The sequence below is a fragment of the Somniosus microcephalus genome, chromosome 12 (assembly GCF_052327205.1).
Source record: "Somniosus microcephalus isolate GS21.2 chromosome 12, FLI_Smic_1.0, whole genome shotgun sequence".
NCBI lineage: Eukaryota > Metazoa > Chordata > Chondrichthyes > Squaliformes > Somniosidae > Somniosus > Somniosus microcephalus.
This window is the reverse complement of record NC_140998.1, coordinates 129,962,014-129,984,645: the sequence shown is the minus strand read 5'-3', so window position 1 is coordinate 129,984,645 and position 22,632 is coordinate 129,962,014. Positions and strand designations below refer to the sequence as shown.

The window sequence follows — 22,632 nt, the reverse complement described above, 5'->3', positions numbered from 1 at the left end:
CATCTGTGACTTAGTTTCCCTACTTTACAAGTGACTCCATTTCAAAAACACTTAATTAACTGTGGAGAGCTTCAGAATGTCCGGAGGTCAAGAAAGGCACTACATAAATTCTAAGTTCTTTATCTTCTTTCTTAGAAATAGAAAGGCACATGGTTCCACTTTAAAGGCTGATGTTACTGATCGAACTACTGTACTCAGGGCAAAACAGCTGCTATCCTCAAAAGGTAAGTGATGCACTTCATATTTTAATTTAGCATGATTCCCATATTTTGGGGTCACCAAGACCAACCCACATGTTTCTTTCCCCTCTACGTAACTAAATGGCAAGATGTAATTTAGCGTTATTAGCCTAATTCAACCTAAAGTAAAAAAACATTAAAGACCAGTAAGTATCGCAAATAACAAGGATAAAATAGTTTTTATTTATAGTCTCATAGTAAAGGTCAGCCTCTACTTGCAAGACAATTCTTGGCAGTATGTACAACATACCTGTAATTTCCATGGAATGGAATCAAATAACAACAAAGAGACAAATCTACATAATGCTACAAGCTAGTTTAAGCTTAGACCAATAATTGAAAAGGCAGAGACAGACAAATGTACACACACCCCCGACACAGCCTGAATGGTGCTTGGCAGCCAGTTGATTGTTCAAACACCAATAATTAGCAGTTAAGTGAATCAATTAAATTTTGTACATTGTATTATGCAGACTGAGGCTTAAATACAATTATTTCGGTTCCTGCTAAAACACTTAAACTTAACATACCCATTTTGGATGTATTGACAGTTGATATTTCAGTACCGTTAAGCATAGCTTTAGGGCACTTAAGCTGCTCCATCATTTTGTAGGGTTACATAAAAGCAATTCAAGGCACAGAATATTTGAGATTTTTTTAAATCTGTAAAACACTGAAGAAATATGAAAAGTGAAACTTGTCTGAAGTGAATAGTTCTAAAGTCCATGACTTTAATACCAAGTGACACTGAACTTCGGTTTCATAATTGAAATGAAAAAAATAACAAAAGGGTCTCAAAATAAGATTAAAGATTGGTTGTACATGACCAGTTTGTAATACACACCCCATACAGATTAATAGTGCATCAAATAACTTGTGCCTTGCTTCCTTATTCTTTTAATAGCAAACATTTTCAAATCTAGTCTTTTTTCCACTGGGTGCCACAGCTAGTGAATAAGTCTTAAGAACTGCTGCAAAGTTCCTGTTGCAGCAGGCGGAGTCCTTAATAGTTTGACAGCTGCCATTTTGTAATTTCACAAGGAAGAGCAGGGAGTCCTTCTACTGATGAAACGGGATGCTATCTTTATAACAGCATCTATTGTTATAATCCTTACAGCACAAAGGGGTCTGACAGAAGACAAACTGAAAAGTAAAGCTATACACAAGAATCCCTAGTAAAAGCCAGCCAGTTTATTGCCTGAACGGGTTCAGCTTGCCTCCATTCGCAGTTTCTTTCTGGTCTGGGGTTCTTCAGTTTCTGACTCTGAAGTCGAGTCAGAGCCTCCGTCAAAGGCAGAAACTGCACTGCCCTTAGGATTGGTGTATAAACTGCTGTCGGAGGATGAAAAGTTGGCCTGTAGCTGGGCGGCTGCCCGTGCCTTTTCCAGTGCACGTACTGCAAGAGAAAGGCAGATCAATGTTAAAACCAAAGAAACAAATTCATTCACTACACACTAGCACAGTGAAATCCCTTGCTACAGCCGACTTTCACTCTGCACAGCTGTAATGACCCCATCAGGTATCTTCCTGGGATTTACAACTGCAATAGGAAGAATGTCAAATGGCATCTTTAGTGGAAAATGAGATTTAAAAAAAAATAACCTGACTGCACAATTGTAACTTAAATTTTACAAATAAAAGTAAAATTTTGCTTAGCTTGCATAGAAGTCTATGTGGACAAGATGGAAAGATCTTCTTGTAACAGGAGTTCTACAGGCAAGTACTATTACTAATTCTAGATTAGCTCAAATAATTTAAAGTTTTAAAAACTATATTCATGTTACTAGGGTTTCTTTGTGGATCCTTACTTACTGTTGCTTTCATTCAATAAATAGTGCAGCAGACACACTGTTGATATCTGAAGGATTTCCACCTTGAAAGAGTATCAACATCCAGAACACTGGTATCCGTGAAACCAATCTCTTCAGATAGTGGCCCAGTTTCCACAAGTTAACATATTTGGAAAGACCAAGACTTTTAAAAAAAAATATGGGTTGAACATTGCAGGAGACTACCAAACATATGGGCATTATTACAAGTCTGACCGTGAGATGTAGCAAGTCCCTTCAGCCAATCAACTGACAACATGCGGAGCACTGGCCTCAATCCCAGCTGAGAGACAAGAGGCCAATCCATATAAATCAGTGAACAATGCCAGGGGAAATTAACTCATTTCATTTTTCTTCTCAACACATACACACCATATTTAGGGTCTCCATATTCAGAATGGAATGGAATTATTCAGCTGATGGTAGCTATGACATTTGTCAGTAAGCACTTCCACAGTAATGCCTGATCAGAAAGCACCTGAATCCAGCAACTTCAACATCAGCGTGTATGATAATTGATGCTCAAGTTTACTGGCTTGTCTACCTCTCCAATCAGCACCGCTTCATATGAAGTTATTTGACTTCAACTAGGCAGATATTAGGTAGTATGGAAAAGGAAAGAAACGTTGAAATATGCTGACCGGAACTGTAACTCACTGAGTTTACAATTATCTTCTCTCAAAATGTAGCCCTTAGTTACATCCTTAAATTTTCATTTAGAAAGCTCCTGAATCGAAGTTTGTACTTCATAAATTATATGTTTAAAATAAATATTTCAAAGTCCTAATGGCTGACACTTGTTTCCATACTCTAACCAATGATACCATGTCTTTTGAAAATAAAAATGGTTGTGCAAATTACTGCATTTCAAGACATTAAATCCAGACAAGTTGGGCATGATCATCTCTCTACAGTTCTGAACTAGGTAGCTCAGATATCCCAGCTCACTCAATTGCAACCAAATTTTCACTACTTTACTTCACCTTGGAGTTCAGAGATTGTTAATTTTGGAATAAAACATGGCCATCCCTCACATTCAGAGGATCAAAAAATCTTCACATTAAATAGCATGGTTAAAACATGGATTTCCATAGCAACTGCAGCAAATTCAAGTATTTTCATGCTCTGATCTAAATCTCCTGTATTTAGGCTCAGTGTACCGTGTTGTTCCATTACAATCAACCGCATCTGAAGCCCGCATCGCCTTGTGGAAAGACCGGCTCGCCAGTCTTGAACAACTTCTAGCGATGGAAATTTTACTTGATGAAAGCCTTCCCCCAGGAGCTAATTGCAACTGGGCAACCTGGAAGTGCCTTAACAGACTTAGGACCGGTGTAGGTTGCTCAAAGGTGTCACTAAGCAAATGGGGATATTCAACCAGCCCGACAACTTGTGAATGTGGAACTGAGGCAGACTATGCAACATCTCCTGCAATGCCCATCGTTAGAGGAACCCTGCACTGTTGCAGATCTTGCCGAATTCAACAACAAGGCGCAAAAATGTGTCCAGTTCTGGCTGGGCTATGTATAGACTGTCCGTGGACACGATAAGAAGCAGAAGACACCAGACTTGCAATCTCTTTGCCAATATCGTGAGAACTGAAACTTTAAGGAAGGTTGGAGTCTCTAAAACCATCCCCTCACAAATTTAGATAATAGCTTCAGAATCACTTCATCCCCTTTATGTAGTGTTTAGCTTGCAGCTGCAATTTTATTGTGTTAATCCATATCCATTCTGGTAGCAACTATTGTTGTGTTCTATATCCAGTATAGGCCCCAGGGTGGTCACAAGTTTGTGGTGACATTACTCCAGGTTTGACCAAGCTTTCAGTAAGTCACTACAAAATTTTATTTCAGTATATTAAAACTGAATGATCTTAAACTGCTTAATTGTGCATGAACCATCTCCACTGTACTGTTGCTACCACCTTGTGGTATAGCAGTTGTTGAGCAGTTACGTTGTACAGGAACACAATGCAGTTGTGCCTGCTACACAAGGGAAATGTACATGGAAGCTAAACCCCAAGACTGGTAAAGAATCAGAATATTTTTCTATGCCAAATAAGAACAGGGGCATTCAACTAACACAAGATGGAACTCATTACGATGCGTGTACATGCAGCTAGAGGAGGAGTTGCAAGGAGGGAAAGACACTTTAATTACTCAACATAAGGGACTTTGTGTGTCATGACAAGAAAATAACTTCAGAGAAAAGCATCTCACCAGTTTTATTTAAGAAAACCCCAAGGAGCAGGATGTTAATTAGTGGATCCATACAAGGGCAGAAAACAGCACTTGTAGTACATTTCATTCAAATACTTTTTTGGTATTGTAACATTGCCGTTTTATTGTTTTTCCCCCCTCCCGTACAACAGCACATCTCTATGGCAGAATTAAGGCACTGGATGATGGGAGCATTTATTTATCAGGTGAAATTCTGATACAATTGGGTAAATTTCAGGGTGTGAATGGAAAAGTGCAAATCTACAGCCTACAAAACAAAGTTAATGCCTGGTAAAGTGCAGGCACAGATTTGAGTAATTATGCTGTGGGACTGGGGCAGCTGTTGTTTCTTTCACCTTGCTTTAAAACAACTTGTCTTTTCAAGACAGATCTATTGCTGGGGCTCATATGTCCCTAAATGTGCCAGCATGAATATTAAGATTGGAAGACAGCCAAAACATAGATATTTCCATACTAGCAATTCAACTGATGATGATGATTGGGCATAGTTGCTTTGTACAATTCAGCTTCTGCTGATTTGCACACCAGATTTTAACAAAGTATCATAAGCAAGATATGTGGCAATGGCAGTGTAGGAATACCCCACAAGTTAATGGACAGCTGTGCTGATAACTTTCTGATGCAGGGTTATACCATTTCAGAAACAGATTCCGTTGATTCATCAACAGCAACCTTGGTGTGTTAAATTTTGTGTCTCTACAGGCCAAATGTCATCAAGTAATGCAGATTCGGAAGGGCAGTATCAATGGAAGTTTCAACCATTCATATTTTTATTCCCAAGGGTGGAAGACAAATCAGACCCTTCAAAATCTAATCTCCGATTTGAGTTTTCAGTATAGAATATCTATCAGGAAACATAAAAGGCCAAAACCATTCATTGTCAGAGAAGCCATTCAGTGCCACACAAGACATGGCACTTGAGGGATCTGCAGAAGAAAAGGGCCCCTGGTCTGACTAGTTAGCTTTATTAGCTGCCTCACCAGGGTGACTATGAGTTTCTCATCTGAAGCAGCAATCACGAGGCTAGGTACTGATTTTGTTCAAGCCAACTTGTTTACTTGGTGATTGAGAATACTCTTCTGCAGTCAACTATTATTAAACCAGGCATAATACTTCTAGACAAACCAACACTTGAAGGAAAAACAAACAAATCAAATGTAAGGTATGTTGGCAAAAATGTTCATCAAAAAATACATACCAGCCATGATCTAATTGAATGGCAGAACAGGCTCGCAGGGCTGAATGGCCTACTCCTGTTCCTATGTTTTATGAACCTCAGCAAATGTTATTTGAGTGATGGCATCATCAAAATAAAGAAGCTAAGGAGGGAGCATTTTACACAGTACAGGAAGGGACTATCACACGATTCTACTACAGGTAGACGATCCTTTATCCGAACTTCCGAAAACTGAAAACCTCTAAAAACCGAAAGTTTTTTCGTTCAGCGTAAGTCGCGCGCACGACATGACCAGAGTGGCGCACGACTTACGCTGAGCAGGGCAGAGGGTCACAGAGTTCCCTCCTGGGTAGGAGATTGCAGGCCGAGCCGGGCAGTGTGAAGGAGGTACCGGGAGAGTGAACCCAACAATACAGCGGCCCGTCCGATAGCTGCAGCGGCCCGTCCGATATTCTTTTCTCCCTCCCCACCCGACCTGATTTGCAGGCCAGCTTAGTAGGAGTCAGCCGATATCCGGCTTTCCAGAGAAGCAGGAAGGGGAATGAGACACGGAACAATCGCAAGAGGTAGCCTGAACTTTTAAAATTTATATTAAATACAAATTTCCCAGTCTTATAATAATACCTACTGAAATCCGAAAAATTCCGAAAACCGAGACTCAGCTGGTCCCAAGGCTTTCGGATAAGGGATAGTGTACCTGTAGTTCAATAGGCTAATAAAGTATATGAATATAGAAGGCTGGTTAACAAAATTGAGGCTCATGTAATAGGTGGGTCAGTGGCAGCTTGGATAAGGAAAGAAAACAGCGAGTTGTGGTAAATGGCTGTTTTTCAGACTGCAGGATGGTAGACAGTGGTGTTCCCCAAGGGTCAGTGCTGGGGCCACTGCTTTTTTTGATAAATGACCTGGATATTGGAATACAGAGTAGAATTTCTAAATTTGCCGATGACACCAAACTTGGGGGTGTGTCAAACAGAGATGATACCAATCGACTGCAACAGGACATAGAAAGACTAGCAGAATGGGCAAACAAGTGGCAGATGGAATTTAATAGAGAAGTGTGAGGTGATGCATTTTGGCAGAAGTAACAGGGAGAGGCAATATACACTTAATGGCACAGTTTAAAGAGTGTGCAGGGACAGAGGGACCTGGGAGTTAATGTGCATAGGACCCTGAAGATGGCAGGACATATTGAGAGAGTGGTTAGCAATGCCTCTATTTATGAAGCCCAAGATCCCATATGCTTGGAGTACAAAAGTAGAGAAGTTATGCTGAACTATTATAAAAGCACTGGTTAGGCCACAACTGGAGTATTGTGTCCAGTTCTGGTCACCACACATTAGGAAGGATGTGAAGGCCCTTGAGGGTGCAGAGGAGATTTACCAGAATGGTTCCGGGGATGGGGGATCTTAGCTACAAGGACAGGTTGGAGAAGCTGGATTTGTTTTCATTAGAGCAAAGGAGGTTGATGGGTGATTTGACAGAGGTGTACAGGATTATGACGAGTTTGGATAGGCTAGACGGGGAAAGGCTGTTCCCACTAGTTGATGGTACAAGGGCTAGGGGACACAGATTTAAGGTTTTGGGCAAGATACACGGGGCGGGGGGAGAATGTGAGAAAAATCTTTTTTACGCAGCAAGTGGTGAGGTCCTGGAACTCGCTGCTGACGGAAGTGGTGGAAGTGGAGACAATGTTTTCAAGGGGAGACTGGATAGGCACTTGAGAGAAATAAACTTGCAGGGCTACGGGGATAGAGCGGGGGAATGGGACTGACTGGATTGCTCTACAGAGAGCGGACAAGGACACGATGGGCTGAATGGCCTCCTTCTGTGCCGTTATGACTATGAATATAATAAACAATACAAAATAAGTACAGTAACTTCCTAAGGTCTGCTTCTACATCTCAAAAGGACATTACTGTCAGTCAATATCTGTCCATCTAAAAGAAAATGAATTTAAATCAATTCTTCAATGAGGAAACCTTTTCCTTTTCAGTGTTGCAATACAGAAAAAAAATCATGTTGCAACTTCGAAACCTGCTGCTTCAAAATGATTTTTTTTAATTTTTTTTAAATCGCACCTAATTATTTCATGCCAGTCTACATGCTAGACTGCCATAGGACAACTATCAATGCAAATTTCAAACTTAGAACATGTTAAAAATAGCTGTAATTGTTTTTATAGTGCAGGAGACTTTGGTTTATCCAGAGATTATGGCCTAGAAATTGGGTTTTGGCGCAGCAACGGCTTTAGCGCCGGAAGTTAGTGCCGGAGCTAAGTCGCGCTGGTCGGGCCAAAAATTCACTACTTCTGCGCCCAAACGGCTGCCGGCGCTGCTGAAAGCTGTTAGCGCCTGAAAACTGGCGCTATGCGCTGAATTTCGGCGCTATTCCGGCGCCCGCTGCGGTGCGGCAGGTTCGGGAAGTGCAGGCCTCCTCCTTCCCTTAAGGAGGACCTGCCTGCACCCGGCCGCGGCCCGCGATAATCTTATTAAAAATGAGCCCGGCACCTCGGACAAGTGCCGGGCTTGCTTCTGTTCCGGGGAGGGAGCTGCGGCCAGGCGGGCGGCGGGAAAACGGCCGGCCGCCGCGGGGCCTTTAATGCGCCGGCGCAAACTTGTGCAAGGCACCTCTGCCAGAACGTTGCTTGCGGCTGCCACGGGCGAGGCGGCCGCAAGTCAATTTCCCAGTTCGGGCGGGTTACCATGGCAACCGGGACGCTGCGCACACCGATGACGTCATCGGTGCCGGCGCAGCGCTACCGGTCTACCGCGGCGGAAGGGCCCCAGGCAATTTAGGCGCCGGCGCCAATTGCAGCGCTAGGCCCTCTAGCGCCGCAAAATCGGCGCTAAGGGCACTGAATTTCTAGGCCTATATGTCCGGAATACTCGATCTAACGGCAAAAGTCAGGAGCCGTTTTCTATAAGTTTTTTTAGTTCTCGTTGCTTTTTTCCACCCCAGTCAGGCACTGCAAGGTCTGTAGCTATAGCAACAGCTTCAGCTAGAGACGCTTGCAGCTGCAGCCGACTGTTTTGAAGTACAGGGTTTGTTGATTCACACGGAGCTTTTCAGTTCTGTATCTCTCAACATTGACGCTGGCATGTCCGGCACTTTTGATGGTATGGCACCAGCTCGGTCCCGTCAGTGCCAGATATCAGAAAGTTTCCTGTAATGGGTTTTGCCAAATGTTCTCAGACCACTTGTAAATTCATTCCAGTACCATTTAGATCAAAACCACTGCATTATTCTGAATACCCACTTTAAAGCTTTAGTCATGCCATTCTGACAGAGCATCTGCAACATGCTACACTTGTTAAAAGACTATTTATTATTAAAGCAGTCTAACAGACAGCTGCAGTACTTCTCCAACTACAGGAAACTCTCGATTTACCGGCACCTAAATAACCGGAAATCTCTTAACCAGCAAAATTCAGGAGTAGGTTCAGGTAAGTTTTACTTCATATTAGTGGCCGTTCCTGGATCTGTGGCTGTGTAACCGGGGTTCCTGCACCAACAGGGACACCTGGATCTTGTGGCCAGGGTTCCTGCACCTGTTGCTAAGCAACAGGGACACCTGGATTTGTTGCTGTGTACAGAGCTCTCGTAACTTTTACTATACCTCTCTGTAATCAGGACTTTTTGATAAACCGGCACCACGCAAGTCCCGTCGGTGCCGGATAAAAAAAGAGTTTCCTGTACCTACATATTACATTCAAGTCCATACAGCCCAGCCAATTAAATGCCCATTAGAGATGGCCTGTAGTCATTAGTATTCGGTTTCAATCCTGAATTAAACGGGCTTCCTTAGTGTGGAGCGAATTTCTATTCAAATATCCTTCAAATCCCAAATGCAGGTTCTCTCGTCCAAGCTCCCTGGAACTGATGCCTCTGAGCAACAGAGAAGGGTTAATAAAAACCTTCCGAAGCCTTGCCATTGACAACTTGGTAATATGAAGAAATGTTAATAAAATTAGTGCTTTCTAAAGTCCTATGTTTTAATATGACTGGGTAAAGGTTATTCATTATTTTTTATTAGTTTTAAAATTGTATTCAGTTTATTTTTGGAAAAGTTTTGTATGAGGATGGGTATTAACTGCACCATCTTAGAGAACCTATGTCTGCAGAACACTTGCTGCATTAACCAGATGTTAGTGGATAAACAAAAAGGTACGTGGTACAAAATTTTAGTTAGAATAACTAATCCCATGGCAATTTCCAGACTGGAGAATCAAAACGCAACTAGTGGCCTCAAACGTAAAGCCTATTTCTTTCAAAAAGATTCATTGTAATAGAACCTTACCTTGCTGCTCAAGCAGAGTATTCTGTCGCTTCAGGTCGTCAATGTCCTGCTGATGCGTGTGGTTTTTCCGCCGCATATACTGAATATACTCTGTGGCTTTATCTAAGATTTGGGCACGGGATGCCTATTGAAACAAGTTTCAGTAGAGTGCAAATTAAAGTTATTGAACTGCTGTGTGACAACAATTTTTAAGTTCAAACCTTCATTCTATCAAGGAGGCAAAATGTCACAGGGGAATTACTAGTTAAAGACAAAGCAATTACCAAACGAAACATTTATGTTAACCAAAAGAACCACACACAATGCAGATTTTTAATCAATGTGGACTTAAACATGTGAAATACATGGGCTCCCAATACCCGAGAGTTTATCCAGTCAGTAGCCGAATCAGAGACAAGCAAGGGTGTATGTTGAATCCCTGTTCTATGCCGAGTTACTTACTTAATCTGGCATGGGGTAGGGACAGATGGTCGCAGGCACTACAGTTAGGCTCAATACCTGTGGGTTAGGAAGAGGAAAATAGTCTCATCTCTTTCCAGGGAAGTCCACATATGAAAGGGATTCGGTTCCCCTGTGCTTTCCCCTGTTCCAGGCCTAACAGCTGGTGATATTCAGTAACAAGGCTCACATAATGGCTACTTGGTGAGGTATTGGAAGGTAGCTGGCACTCAGACCTATATCCCAAAAAGAATCTAAAGCCTTCCAGAGAGGAGGGCAGGGAAAAGAAACCAGTGAAGAAAAAACATGTGAAGTATCTTAAATGAGACACTGTTAGTTTTATTCAGTTATATGCACTTGTCTTGTACCATAGAAATATTAGAATGCAGCCTAAAAATGTACTAAGCAAGTTAAAAAACATTAACTTGTATTTTAAGAAAATAACAGTTATGTAAGTTTGCCATGCAGAATTCTCAATGGTGCACATGATATTGCCCCTATAACTAATGGCCTAAAAACAACACAATCTTGCACAACCACTTTTATGCTCGTTAGATATTCTTTTCCAATGGTTATAGCACATTATTATTCTTATCCATCTTAAACTAATGTTACTTATTATAGTGTATCCATGCCTTGTACAACTGACTAGCAGCTGATGCCAAACTACAAGTATCTTGCCTGGGTTACTGAGACTGACTGCAATTATTTTGCCTTTCGTCAGTGTTGTTCCCAGAAACCTCCCTTGCTTTACTTCTGGTGGTTCAGAGAAACATTGCAATTATATTTATGATGAATACCATATTAAAGAATTGGGTTATCAGTTAGGAACACCAAAAAAGAGAGACTAAAAAGCAAAAATGATATAAAAGAGATTTGCACGCACAAAGCAGCAATATTCAAGCTTTTGTCTGATCTACAAGTACTCAATTTATTAAAAACTGTCATACTGTCAAATTCTTGTTGTGAAGACTATATTTCACAATTAAGACATTTATTTGTTCTTCCTTCATAGCTGCACATCACATTTAGATCAATACTCTCAACAAAATGGGTAGTAGCCAAACAATCATTACAAAAAATTATAAATGCAATTTAGTCAAAACAGGTCGCCAACAAGAATGATCATTTAGTCTTTACTCAAAAGTAACTTGTACATAAAAGAATCATGCCTATCATTAACCAATGTTGTTTTATGCTACGAAGGGTAAAAGAAAACTAAGTTTTAGGAACAAGGCAAACATAACCTGCACTTCTCCAAACTTGATTTCTCACTATCTGCTTTCCACAATACCCACTGAAAAATGCATTTCCATGGTGACACTTTAATCCCCTTACTAACAATTAGTTCTAAATTCTAACATTCTGCTGTTGCTATTATAATAAACAAATAGAACAAACATCTTTCCACTGAAAACGTTTAAAACACCTTTTTTCTAGCCATGATTCATTTACCTCTACTTTGAAAGAATTTTTACATGTGCACATGTAGAATTCTACAGGTAAAGTGAATGGGAAAACACAATCTAATCTGACGTAAAATCATTGTTGTAAGTTTTGGGTCGGCCTTAGTACAGTAATGCAGGTCACTCCTGTAAGCGGTCTGAGCATGTTCCATGCAGGAGTGTGCCTGTACTGTCTAATATCTAATTGTGCAAAAATGTACCAATAAGCAAGTTAAAAACATCAACTTGTATTTTAAGAAAATAACAGTTATGAAAGAATTTGCCATGCAGAATTCTCAATAGTGCACATGATATTGTCCCTATAACTGATGGCCTAAAAACAACACAATCTTGCACAACTGCTTTTATGCTAATCTGGATTTAGTTAGATATTCTTTTCCAGTGGTTATAGCACATCATTATTTGCAATCCAGGAATATAATAATAAGGATTCCCTGGCGATCGGAACTGGATATCTTGACTTGCGTGCCCTCACGTGCACTTCTCCAAGTTTGCTAAAGGTGAGAAGAGGCTAGATATGAATCATTAAACTAATTTCATAGAATAAAAGTAAATTACACCAATTTAACTTAATCTCAGTTCTCTCCTCGAGAAATGGAAAAAATGATAAATCTTGTACCCTGTCCCTTTCGTGGCCGACTCGTTTTTGGCATTACCTTTCTTTCAAACTATTTCTAACTGCAAAAGCTGACTTCCTGCATGTTAGCTGCCAGTTCCAAGCCATAGGCCTACACCTCATAGTCCCTCTACTTTGTTACATAGGACCAGGAGTAGGCCATTCAGCCCTTGAGCCAGTTCCGCCATTCAATTAGATCATGGCTGATCTGTATCTTAACTTCATCTACCTGTCTTGGTCTATAACCCTTAATACCAGGGTTGTTCTCCCTGGTGTCCTGGCCAATATTTATCCCTCAACCAACATCACTAATAAAAACTAGTATTACTAGCTTTGTACTATACAACCTGAAGTTTGTATGTGCATTTTGTGATTCATATTCGCATGTTGAATGAAATAGGAACAACGGAATGGAGTGGGTCATTCAGCCAATCGAGCCTGTTCTGCCATTCAATTAGATCATGACTGATCTGTATCTTAACTGCATTTACCCGCCTTGGTTCCATATCCCTTAATAACCTTTGCCTAACAAAAACCTATCAATCTCAGTTTTTAACATTTCAATTCACCTAGCCGCAAGAGCTTTCTGGGAGAGTTCCACTACCCTTTTGTGTGAAGATATGCTTCCTGACATCACCCCTGAACGGCCTAGCTCTAACTTTAAGGTTATGCCTCCTTGTTCTGGACTCCCCCACCAGAGGAAATACTTTCTCTCCATCTACCCTTTCAAATCCTTTGATCATCTTCAAAACCTCAATTAGATCACCCTTTAATCTTCGATACTCAAGTGAATACAAGCCTAGTCGATGCAACCTTTCCTCATATTTTAACCCTTTTAGCCCCAGTATCATTCTGATGAATCTGTGCTGCACCCCCTCCAAGGCCAATGTATCCTTCCCGAGGTGCGGTGCCCTGAATGGATCACAGTCCTCCAGATGGGGTCTAACCAGGGGTCTTACAGCTGTAAAATGGCTTCCACCCCTTTGTATTCCAGCCCCCTTGAGATAAAGGCCAACATTCCATTAGCCTTTCATTATTTTTTGTACCTGTTCTCTTGCTTTTAGTGATTTCTGCACACGGACCCCTAAATCTCTCTGCTCCTCCACAGTTCCTAGCTTCACCATTTAGAAAATACTGCGATTTATCTTTCTTAGCCCCAAGTTCGATGACCTCGCAATTCCCCACATTAAACTCCATCTGCCAGTTTTGCCCACTCACTTAATCTATCAATGCCCCTTTGCAAGTTTCTGCTCCTATCTACAACAACAACTTGCATTTATATACTGCCTTTAACATAGTAAAACATCCCAAGGTGCTTCAAATTTACAATATTTACTGTGCCATCTAACTTAAGTGACGTCAAACTTGGATACAAGGCTCTCTCTTCCACTGTGTAAATATATTGAAAAGCCGACACCCCATTACAGATCCCTGGGGACACCACGAGTCACATCCTGCCAATTTGAGTACATACCCATTATCCCTACCCTCTGCCTCCTAGCCAATTCCCACCCATGTCAACAAGGTGACCTCCAATTCCATGCACTCTCAAAATGTGTTGACAGCCCGGGATGGACAAGATGCTGGCTTTCTCCCTGGTTAAGTGATTTGCCAGTCGGCCAGTTAATAAAACTGGGTAACTCTCTTCTCTTCCCCGCCCTTTGTAGTTTGGGTCTAAAGAGATAATTTCCTGCTGTTCTCAAAATGAATGGGGGCTGATTACACTCTAGTGAAGCGCCTTGGGGTGTTTTATTGCAATAAAGGCGTTCTATAAATGCACATTGTTGTTATGTATAATGATTCTATGAAATGACTATTGACCCTCACTGTATCAATTATGTAATTCCACAAATCGGCCCGAGTGGCTTTAATACATGCCTTCAATGCCTGCAGCTTCTTTTAAAAAACCTTATGAAGTCACTTTGTTTTAAAACAATCAATTAAACATAACTCAATATCAAAATCCTTTCCGTGAAGAAAAAAGTTACGTAAAATCACAAAATATCACAGTACTATTTTGAGATAGATGGAATTATGGCATGGAGCATTAAGATCACGTACAGCTGCTTAAAGGGAGGGTACCACTGGATGTTCACGGACAGGATCCATTTTGTTGTTTATGTTGCATTAGTGCCGCTCGTCATTCAACTTCTCCAGAGTCTTGACTTTTACCAACATTCCACGAAGTACAGTTTCACTTTGCCGGGACAGCAAGATATCCTGATTATTCTTCTCCCCCTCAAGAACATCCAGTTTTCTGAATGTACCAAGGGCTGCAGCAATTAAATTTCAATTAACATTAGAAACCCCATACACTAATTGTCAGGGTCTCCCGCTCCTCAATAACTAAGTTTAGCTCCGCCCATCAAGCGTAATATACTTCCATCCCTATCTTTTCCTTGAAATCAAGACTATTTTGCTCTCTCAGCACTAATGGCAATGTACAGAGTCGTTTACTGCAGGATAATAAATTTGTCCAAGTATCATCATTCTTCCTTGAAGAACTTTGCCCGTTACAGTAAGCTGTGATACAGATTGTCAAACAAAACTAACATGACTGTTTTAAAAGCTTATCTAAGATACTAAATCCTCTCTGGCATGTCACAATTCTCCCTATTTAGTTTTCATTGCAAAGTGATCTGTCCATTTAAAGTGTACAATATAGCACTGTAACAAACACTAAATTACATGTACACATATACATAAATAAACAATCTTGTTTAAAAGGAAAGGCAGTCATTGGCCTGGAGCCTGAAATTTACTAGCAATTACACAGGACTTGTCAATTACCTCAACAATTTACGACCAGCTACTATTACTTATACTTTGTCTATTTAGAAAATGGCTTTAAAAGGGGAGGTCATTTAGCAGCTAAATATTATAATCATGCTCCAGACCCCCGGCTAACCATGAACAACGGCTGACCTGCTAGTACTGTTGTAAATGATACAATAGTCCATCTTAACACCAATTACTCCTATGTTTAAAAGAATGTATTCAGTTTTCAAAAGAACTTTTGAGGTCCTTACCTTATCATTACTAACAAGAGATGTTGGCCCTGATATTTACTGGGATGGGGTTTCGGAGCGGGCGGGAGGAATTATGGTCCGGAAACTCAGAAGTTGGGGTTTCCCCAAACGGTGTGGAGTTTTAACTCCATGGCGTGTGTGTTTTTGTTTTAAACCAATTCCCCGTCTGGAAGCTAGCCTGATGGACAGGTTTGGCTGCTTGTCAGGCAGGGAACACTCTAGAAAAGGCCGCAGCCAAGGATCAGGTAAGTTTTGTGGTTGTTGGGCTAGAGATCATGGCCAGGGGTGTGGCAGGAGAAGGAGGAGAAAGAGCGCGAGGTTGGGCGATTCAGGGGTGATCGCAGGGCAGGCGTTGGGGACTGTGGCGGTGGGGAGTGTTTACAGGTTAGCTTGTTGGGACTGGGGAAACAGTTCCGCCTGGCCCACAAGCAGTGCTGTAAAGGCACTTATCTGATAGATCCAGCCCTTTTCGTCTCCTTTTACCTGCCGGTTTCCCAAAGCCCGGGAAACCTGGCCAGCATGGGTTAAAAATAGAAAACCTGTAAAAATAGAAGTACGCAGCCTCCTTAAAAGGTATCAACAGCCGACCTGCTTCCTGAGAGCAGATTGGTCGCTTGGCCCTTGTCCCGCATCCATTAAAACCACAAGTGGGCGGGTTAGAGTCTCGTTTCAGATTTTTAACATTTTAAACCTCCCACCCGAACCAAACCCACCCATTTTGGGGGGTTAAAATTACCCCCATTGCTTTTGTTATCTAAAACATCTCACCATCGCTCCTTAACCTTAGCAAAGGGACCTACTGTTAAATTTTGAAACACTAACAAATGCAAGTTATTCTGTAACAAGTTGTGTAGAAAGAGGCTCAAACATCTCTTATTTGTACACATGTGCTTATCTTAAATTTCTAAAGTAAAATACTAGGAATATAGTTTAACCTCCAACTCATTCCCTATAACTACATCTAGTGTATAACTGTACATTACAAAGCAACCTATCTGACAGTGCACTTTAGCCCTCACCTCATAAGACGAATTCCTACATTGGAAGGCAATTGGGTGTCCTTGAAATAAGTTCACTTTGGACTGGATTAAGAGAAGTTGAATTAATTTAGAGAGTCCAATCCATTTTGATTACTGTTTTAAGTACAGTTTGAGATTTAGCTTGCTCCTTTGATGTAATTTTTTAAAAATCACATCAGAATACAAGCATTTTTTAGGAATAGGAAAATTGACATTAGACCCACCAAATCCATGCTTCCCCCCACCCCAACTGTTTGTTTCTTCTTTTGATTCAATACGTTTTCATTCTCACACAAAATGTGAGAAATTTCTTTAGATCACATTTTTTTAAGCAAGCACCCAACAAGGTGACATAAGCACAGTAACAGATATTTTAACATAGTATCTGTATTGAGGCAATTCTTAAGAAAAAGTTTGAACTATTTGTAACAACACTGAAAAGAATGGGCACAGAAAGTCAAAAAAAACATCAATTTTCTCTCCCAACTCAGAGACGTACAACACCATATTTCAACATAAATAAATAATTACTTTAAACATTTCCCAACTATTTTTCTCCCCCAAAAAGTTATCATTCTTTTACTTAACACCAACACACAAATAAATGAAGAAGGAGGTAAAAAAAGCTGCGGAACTTAACTAGAACACCGACCTTTTCACCCTGGAGTGATGGTACGGAGTCACGTAAACTATGAAAGCTGTCTTTGATGTGATCCCTGCGTTTGCGCTCCAATGCATTGTGGTGTGCTCTTTTGTCCGCCTGAAAGACAATGTTCATTCTTTAGAATATATCTAACTGAATCAATCTCAAGAAAACTTCTTTTAGTATTACAGTATCGTTTAGCTTAAGCCGCATTCATGAGTTACTTTTCATAAAAGCATAAACACAAAAGTTCATGTGGATTTCAGTACATGTTTTAACAATTATTATATTTAATATTACAAGTTACTTTACCCAAGTCGATTAGATAATGTCACTTCTGAATCAAAGATCAACAGCCCCATAAGAACAGCATTTTATTCAGGGGTTTAAGATTTAACCCCCAGCCCCACAATAACAGCATCTGTCAGCTGTGGCTCAGTTGAGAACACCCTTGCCTCGGAGTTAAAAGGTTGTGAATTCAAGTCCAGCTCCAGAGACTTGAGCACAAAAATCCAGACTGACACTCCAGTGCAGTGCTGAGGGAGTGCTGCACTGTCAGAGGTGCCGTCTTTCGGATGAGACGTTAAACCGAGACCCCGTCTGCCTTCTCAGGTGGACGTAAAAGATCCCATGGCACTATTTTGAAGAAGAGCAGGGGAGTTATCCCTGGTCCCTTGACCAATATTTATCCCTCAATCAACAAAAAAGAATTTCTGGTCATTATCTCATTGCTGTTTGTGCCTCGTTTCCTACATTACGTCAGTGATTACATTTCAAAAGTGCTTCATTGGCTTTAAAGCACTTTGGGACGCCCCGAGGTCATAAAAGGTGCTATATAAATGCAAGACTTTCTTTCTTGGGGCCGACTGCATCACCTATCTTATCAAGTCCCAATTTCTATTAATTATTTAAAAATTGAGAAAATTCTCAAGAGGCCACAATCCAGTTTATCTGTTCTTCAGTATTCAACTGAGGTAGATGTTAAATAGTTATGGAGTATTTAACGTGACAGTTCTCATATATGGGAATCAAAATTAGTTGATTTCAAGTGGTTTTAATTTCAATAGTCCAAGTTCCTTCTTGAATGAACTTGTTCTTTCATGTTTTTAAAAAAAATGGGGGTGGGAAGAAAAATGATTTGTATCCTTGCTGCTCCAGAATCAGATTACCATGACCACTGAAGTTCCAGTAATTCTCCATCAATTTACATTCTTAACATTTTCAGGTTTGCTATTTATATAGATTTTATCAATAACAATGAACTCCACAGATTTCACTGGAGGTCTTGTATTTAAAATCTAACTACCGCTTACAGGAAACTTTCGTTTGACCGGAGGTTAAAAGTCCGGAAAGCTCTATCTACCGGCAAAATTCAGGAGCCGTTTTCTATAAGTTTTTTTACTTCTCGTTGCTTTTTTTTTTCCCCAGTCAGGCTCTGAAGGTCTGTAGCTAAGCAACAGCTTCAGCTAGAGGCGCTTGCAGCTGCAGCCGACTGTTTTGAAGCTGTTGCTAAGCAACAGGGTTTGTTGATTCACACGGAGCTGAAAAGCTCTGTATGTTTTAACATTAGGGCTGGATTATACGGCAGTTTTGATCTAACGGCACCAGCTCGTCTGTGCTGGATACCAGAAAGTTTCCTGTATTAAGGTTGTGATTAATACGCTTAAAATGCCACATTTTTGCTATAAACTTGACTAGAATAGTAAAATATACAATTGTACAACGGCATTTCACAATACAATTCCAGCCTGCCCAGAAAATCAAATTGCCACTTACAAGCAAATATTGTCCATATTTAAATGATTAGATAAGTGACCCAAGAACTGAAGTTATTAATTGTTGCATATTTGAGGTTTGGGTAGCACTACTTCAGGTTGAAATGAATATCATCAATCATGGCCCAAAAAAATAAAGATGGGGAGAAATTGCAATTCTTATGGGTGAGGTCACCTTTGTGAACTTTATAATAATGAAACAGTAGCAGATACTGCAACGGTAGACAAAAACCCATTATTTAATTAAGATTTTCTCCCCTCTGTATCTCAAACAAAATACTTTAAAAACATTTCTACATTGGAGAAAAACAACCAAATTACCATACTTGCTTACACAGCTATTAGGTTTACAAACCCATGGCAATCAAATCATTCCCCATCAGAGCAGCTGACATTTAACAAAGACATTTATTATAAACAGGGTTCGGTAATACTTTGTTAATGAGAGGTCTATGACAAACTATAAAGGCACACAGCTGTATTTAATAACTAAAATACCCTTTTAGCAAGATGAAACAGTCGATAAGGATGGGCACAAACTTTAAGGCATGCAACTATACGGTCAAAAACAATGACAATTTTCTGTAGTTCGATAAAAACATTTTTTACTGGGACAACTGGGGTAACATTTGTGACGAGATGCTTATTTTACGTTTTATTTCTTGCCAATTTTAAGTTTGGTCAATGGTTTATGCAGTAGTATGGTCAGTGACTGGCGAATAAAAGTATTAAATGCAGGAATTGTGCTGAGCACACACAAGACAATGTACACAGACCCTTTAGGAAAAGGAATGACTACAACCATGTTGTAGGACAACCAAGTTCTGACTTGATGTGCCATCTTTCAAATTCCTGAACTCAGCCACACCAACTCGGGTAATGGTAAAAGGATGTCAGACACATTCCATAAGGAGAAAAAAGAGGGCCAATTATTTCTGGGTAGTTTATGCACATCTCCTACTGGTATCAGCACAAGATTGGAAACAGGCTACTTTAGCACTCTCGGTCAGGTGTGATATATTGGAAGACCTAACCAAGTGTGGAAAGCAAAATAATTTCAAAAAATACTGCATAAACATTTAAGTGGAGCTACACAAAACAAGTACATTCTGTGCCAAAAAAGTTCCCATGGCTCAATTCTTTATCAAGCTATGAAGTACATAGTATGGAGTTTTGACCAAACGGTACCATCGCTGTATACGAGCGTCTGGCCTGTTAGAGGCACTGCAATTGCCAATGAAAGTATTGACAAACCAAATACTCCATTTTTGGCAACAGAACTTCAAATTTTGAGCAACACTCAATGTGTATAGATTTCTTGTTGCATGAGCATCAGATCCTTATCTGATTCGCAAACAAAATAGTGTTGCAATTGAAGCCTATTAGCTGGGAAAACTTGACAATTTGAATTTGTACTGATAGATCTATCAGTACAAATTCAAACAGTTGGGAACAAAATGCTCCAATAACCACACCGTGGATCTGCATGGGAAGATGTTCCTATTTTGTAAGTTTCTTCACAATTGCAACTGTTTGGAACGCTCAGGAAAAAAAGTGATAAATGGAGCTTTAGGCTGCAATTAATTTACAGTCCATTGAAAGTATTAAACCTGCTTGGTACAGTACTTCAAATGATAATAGTATTTAGTTTGGGGGCACAAAGTTTGTTTCCCTTCGTAAGATCACAACTATTTTCTCTCAGTATATAAATTTCAAAAGTACCCCTTAATCCTTCTATTCCCAGTAATGCCCTGCACAATTATAAGGCTTGAGTTCGGATTCTTTTTCCTCAGATCAAGAACCATTTACCCATTTTTCTTGATTTTTAATGTTAGTTACAATTAATTATTAAAACAAAATTTAACTCTTGTACCAAATGCAACAATTGGTAATATTTCTCCCACCATTCCCTCAACAAATCTTACACATTGTCCTTAATGTCAGGCAAATAGTCACAGACTCCTGCACGACTTTCAGTGCCATTGTCGCTCTGTGCTTAGTTTACAGGAGATATAACAAGATGGACGAAGTGTCACCTATTGAGTTAAGCCATTCCTAATAGCCGAAGAATGGACAATACACACACAAATGCATGGGCTGGAGGATCCGAATGTCAGTCAATGCTAGGACTTCAACCCACAAATCAGCAAAGTATTTGGTGAGCATCTTGGCTATTATCATAGGCGGCATGGCTGACATACGTGAATGTAACATATAAACTATGCTGTATATCACAAAGAGCTACAACTTTCCATGATCTCTTAAGCTTATATTGCAACTTCTTATACTTTAGAATTTAATAGTGCATGTTAGTTTGGATCATCATGTTTAGAACTAAAAGCCCAGTTAGCATCTTTCAAAAACATAAACTGTTTTTAAATGCATCATTCTACTGTAGTGACCTGATGAGGGATTATATACACACACTTCCTGGAGTCCATTTTGTGTTATACACACACACCACCAAAAAAAACTTCGTACATCTAACTTAACTATTTACATTTGTTATTGATTTTTTTAAATGTTTCTTGAAGAACACGAATAAGGATCGTTCTCAGCAGGTATGAAATACTATTAGACAACTGCAAAAGAGGAAGGGGGAAAAAGCGTCACGACCAATTTCACGTTTGTTATTTTTCTCATTAGTACAGATTTTCCATGTGTAAACCTCCTTTCACGGGGGGAGAGGGGGCAAAAGGGAAGAAAAGAGAGAGAAAATAGCCAACAACAAAAAATACAAAATGCAAGCGATTTCCAGGAATCTATTTGTTTGGCTTCATTACAAGAGATGAATGTAAATAGGACGCGCTGAGCCTTGTGGGGGCAACATGTATTTATTGTTTTGACATTAGATACTGAAACAAAATCTCCAATATAAAAAGAAAATCGACACGTAAATGATATCAGAAAATGTAAAAAGAATCCAAGACAGGAAGGTTTTTGTTTAAAAAAATAAGACGAGTTGCCTTATTTCGAGGTTTAGATCGAGCGAGTGAGGGAGGTGGGGGTCTTGGCCTTTTAATGTACATTAACACACGGTGTAACCATCTCCCGAAGCCTTGGCTTGGGTATTCGCCCAGTGTTAGGCTGTGTGGAAGGACCGACCGCAGCGGCCTTCCTCACACAGCCCCAGTTCCTCACTCCAATCTCTGTGTGTGTGTGAGACTCTGGGACTCCTGGAGGGCCTCGGCCCAGCCAAACCCAAAGGTTAAAAACAATCCAGCGTTTGGGTGGCGGAGGGAAAGATTGATTTAAACAAAAATTTACACGCAAAAAAAGAGTTGTTTAAATATAATTTTTTTTTTAAAACCCAAGGCGTCGACACGGGGATCTATGTTAATCCTCCGTTACGTACCGCTGTCTGAAACCTCGGCTGTTCTTCCGGAAAAACAGACAAGTGCACAAAATGATCATAAAGGGAGAGAGTTGGCGCTTTGCAAAAAAAAAAAATCAATCGAGGGGGGAAGGGGTGAAATCCGTAACTACAGAGAAAGGAAAAGAAAGATTTAATCAGAAGGAAAAAATCCAACACGTTAAAATGAAGACAAAATAAAGAGCAGGCGAGACTTACGTCACTTTCGACCTCGATATCATCGTTATCGCTCATACTTTTAAACCAAAAACAACAAACGCAGCGATCTTAAAATCCAATTAAAACTCCACAGAAGCACAAACGCACACGATGATAATAATTAATGTGGAAATAGAAAGGAAAACAAAACATAGGGGAACCAACGGAAATCACTCGTGACTCCAGCACCACCACCACCCGACAGGCCACGGCCCCACACTCTCACACACACACACACGGGACATTTGCTCCCGGCTCCTCTGCGCATGGGCGGAGGTCGCGCCGCA

General features: G+C 40.3%; 1 protein-coding gene across 2 annotated transcripts; it reads right to left on the bottom strand.

Moving 5' to 3' along the window:
• Positions 1-399: 399 nt before the first annotated feature.
• Positions 400-22,611, bottom strand: max (myc associated factor X). Of its 2 annotated transcripts, none has more exons than XM_086003554.1 (4): positions 22,346-22,611; positions 17,009-17,116; positions 9,789-9,912; positions 400-1,635 (listed from the first exon to the last, which is right to left on the bottom strand). In XM_086003554.1, the coding sequence occupies exons 1-4, from the start codon at positions 22,379-22,381 to the stop codon at positions 1,448-1,450; spliced, it is 456 nt and encodes a 151-aa protein (XP_085859680.1). In that variant the 5' UTR covers positions 22,382-22,611; the 3' UTR covers positions 400-1,447. The 2 variants fall into 2 exon arrangements, with proteins under 2 accessions (XP_085859680.1, XP_085859679.1); XM_086003553.1 differs by having other exon boundaries at positions 16,997-17,116; positions 22,346-22,610.
• Between the last annotated feature and the right edge of the window lie 21 nt (positions 22,612-22,632).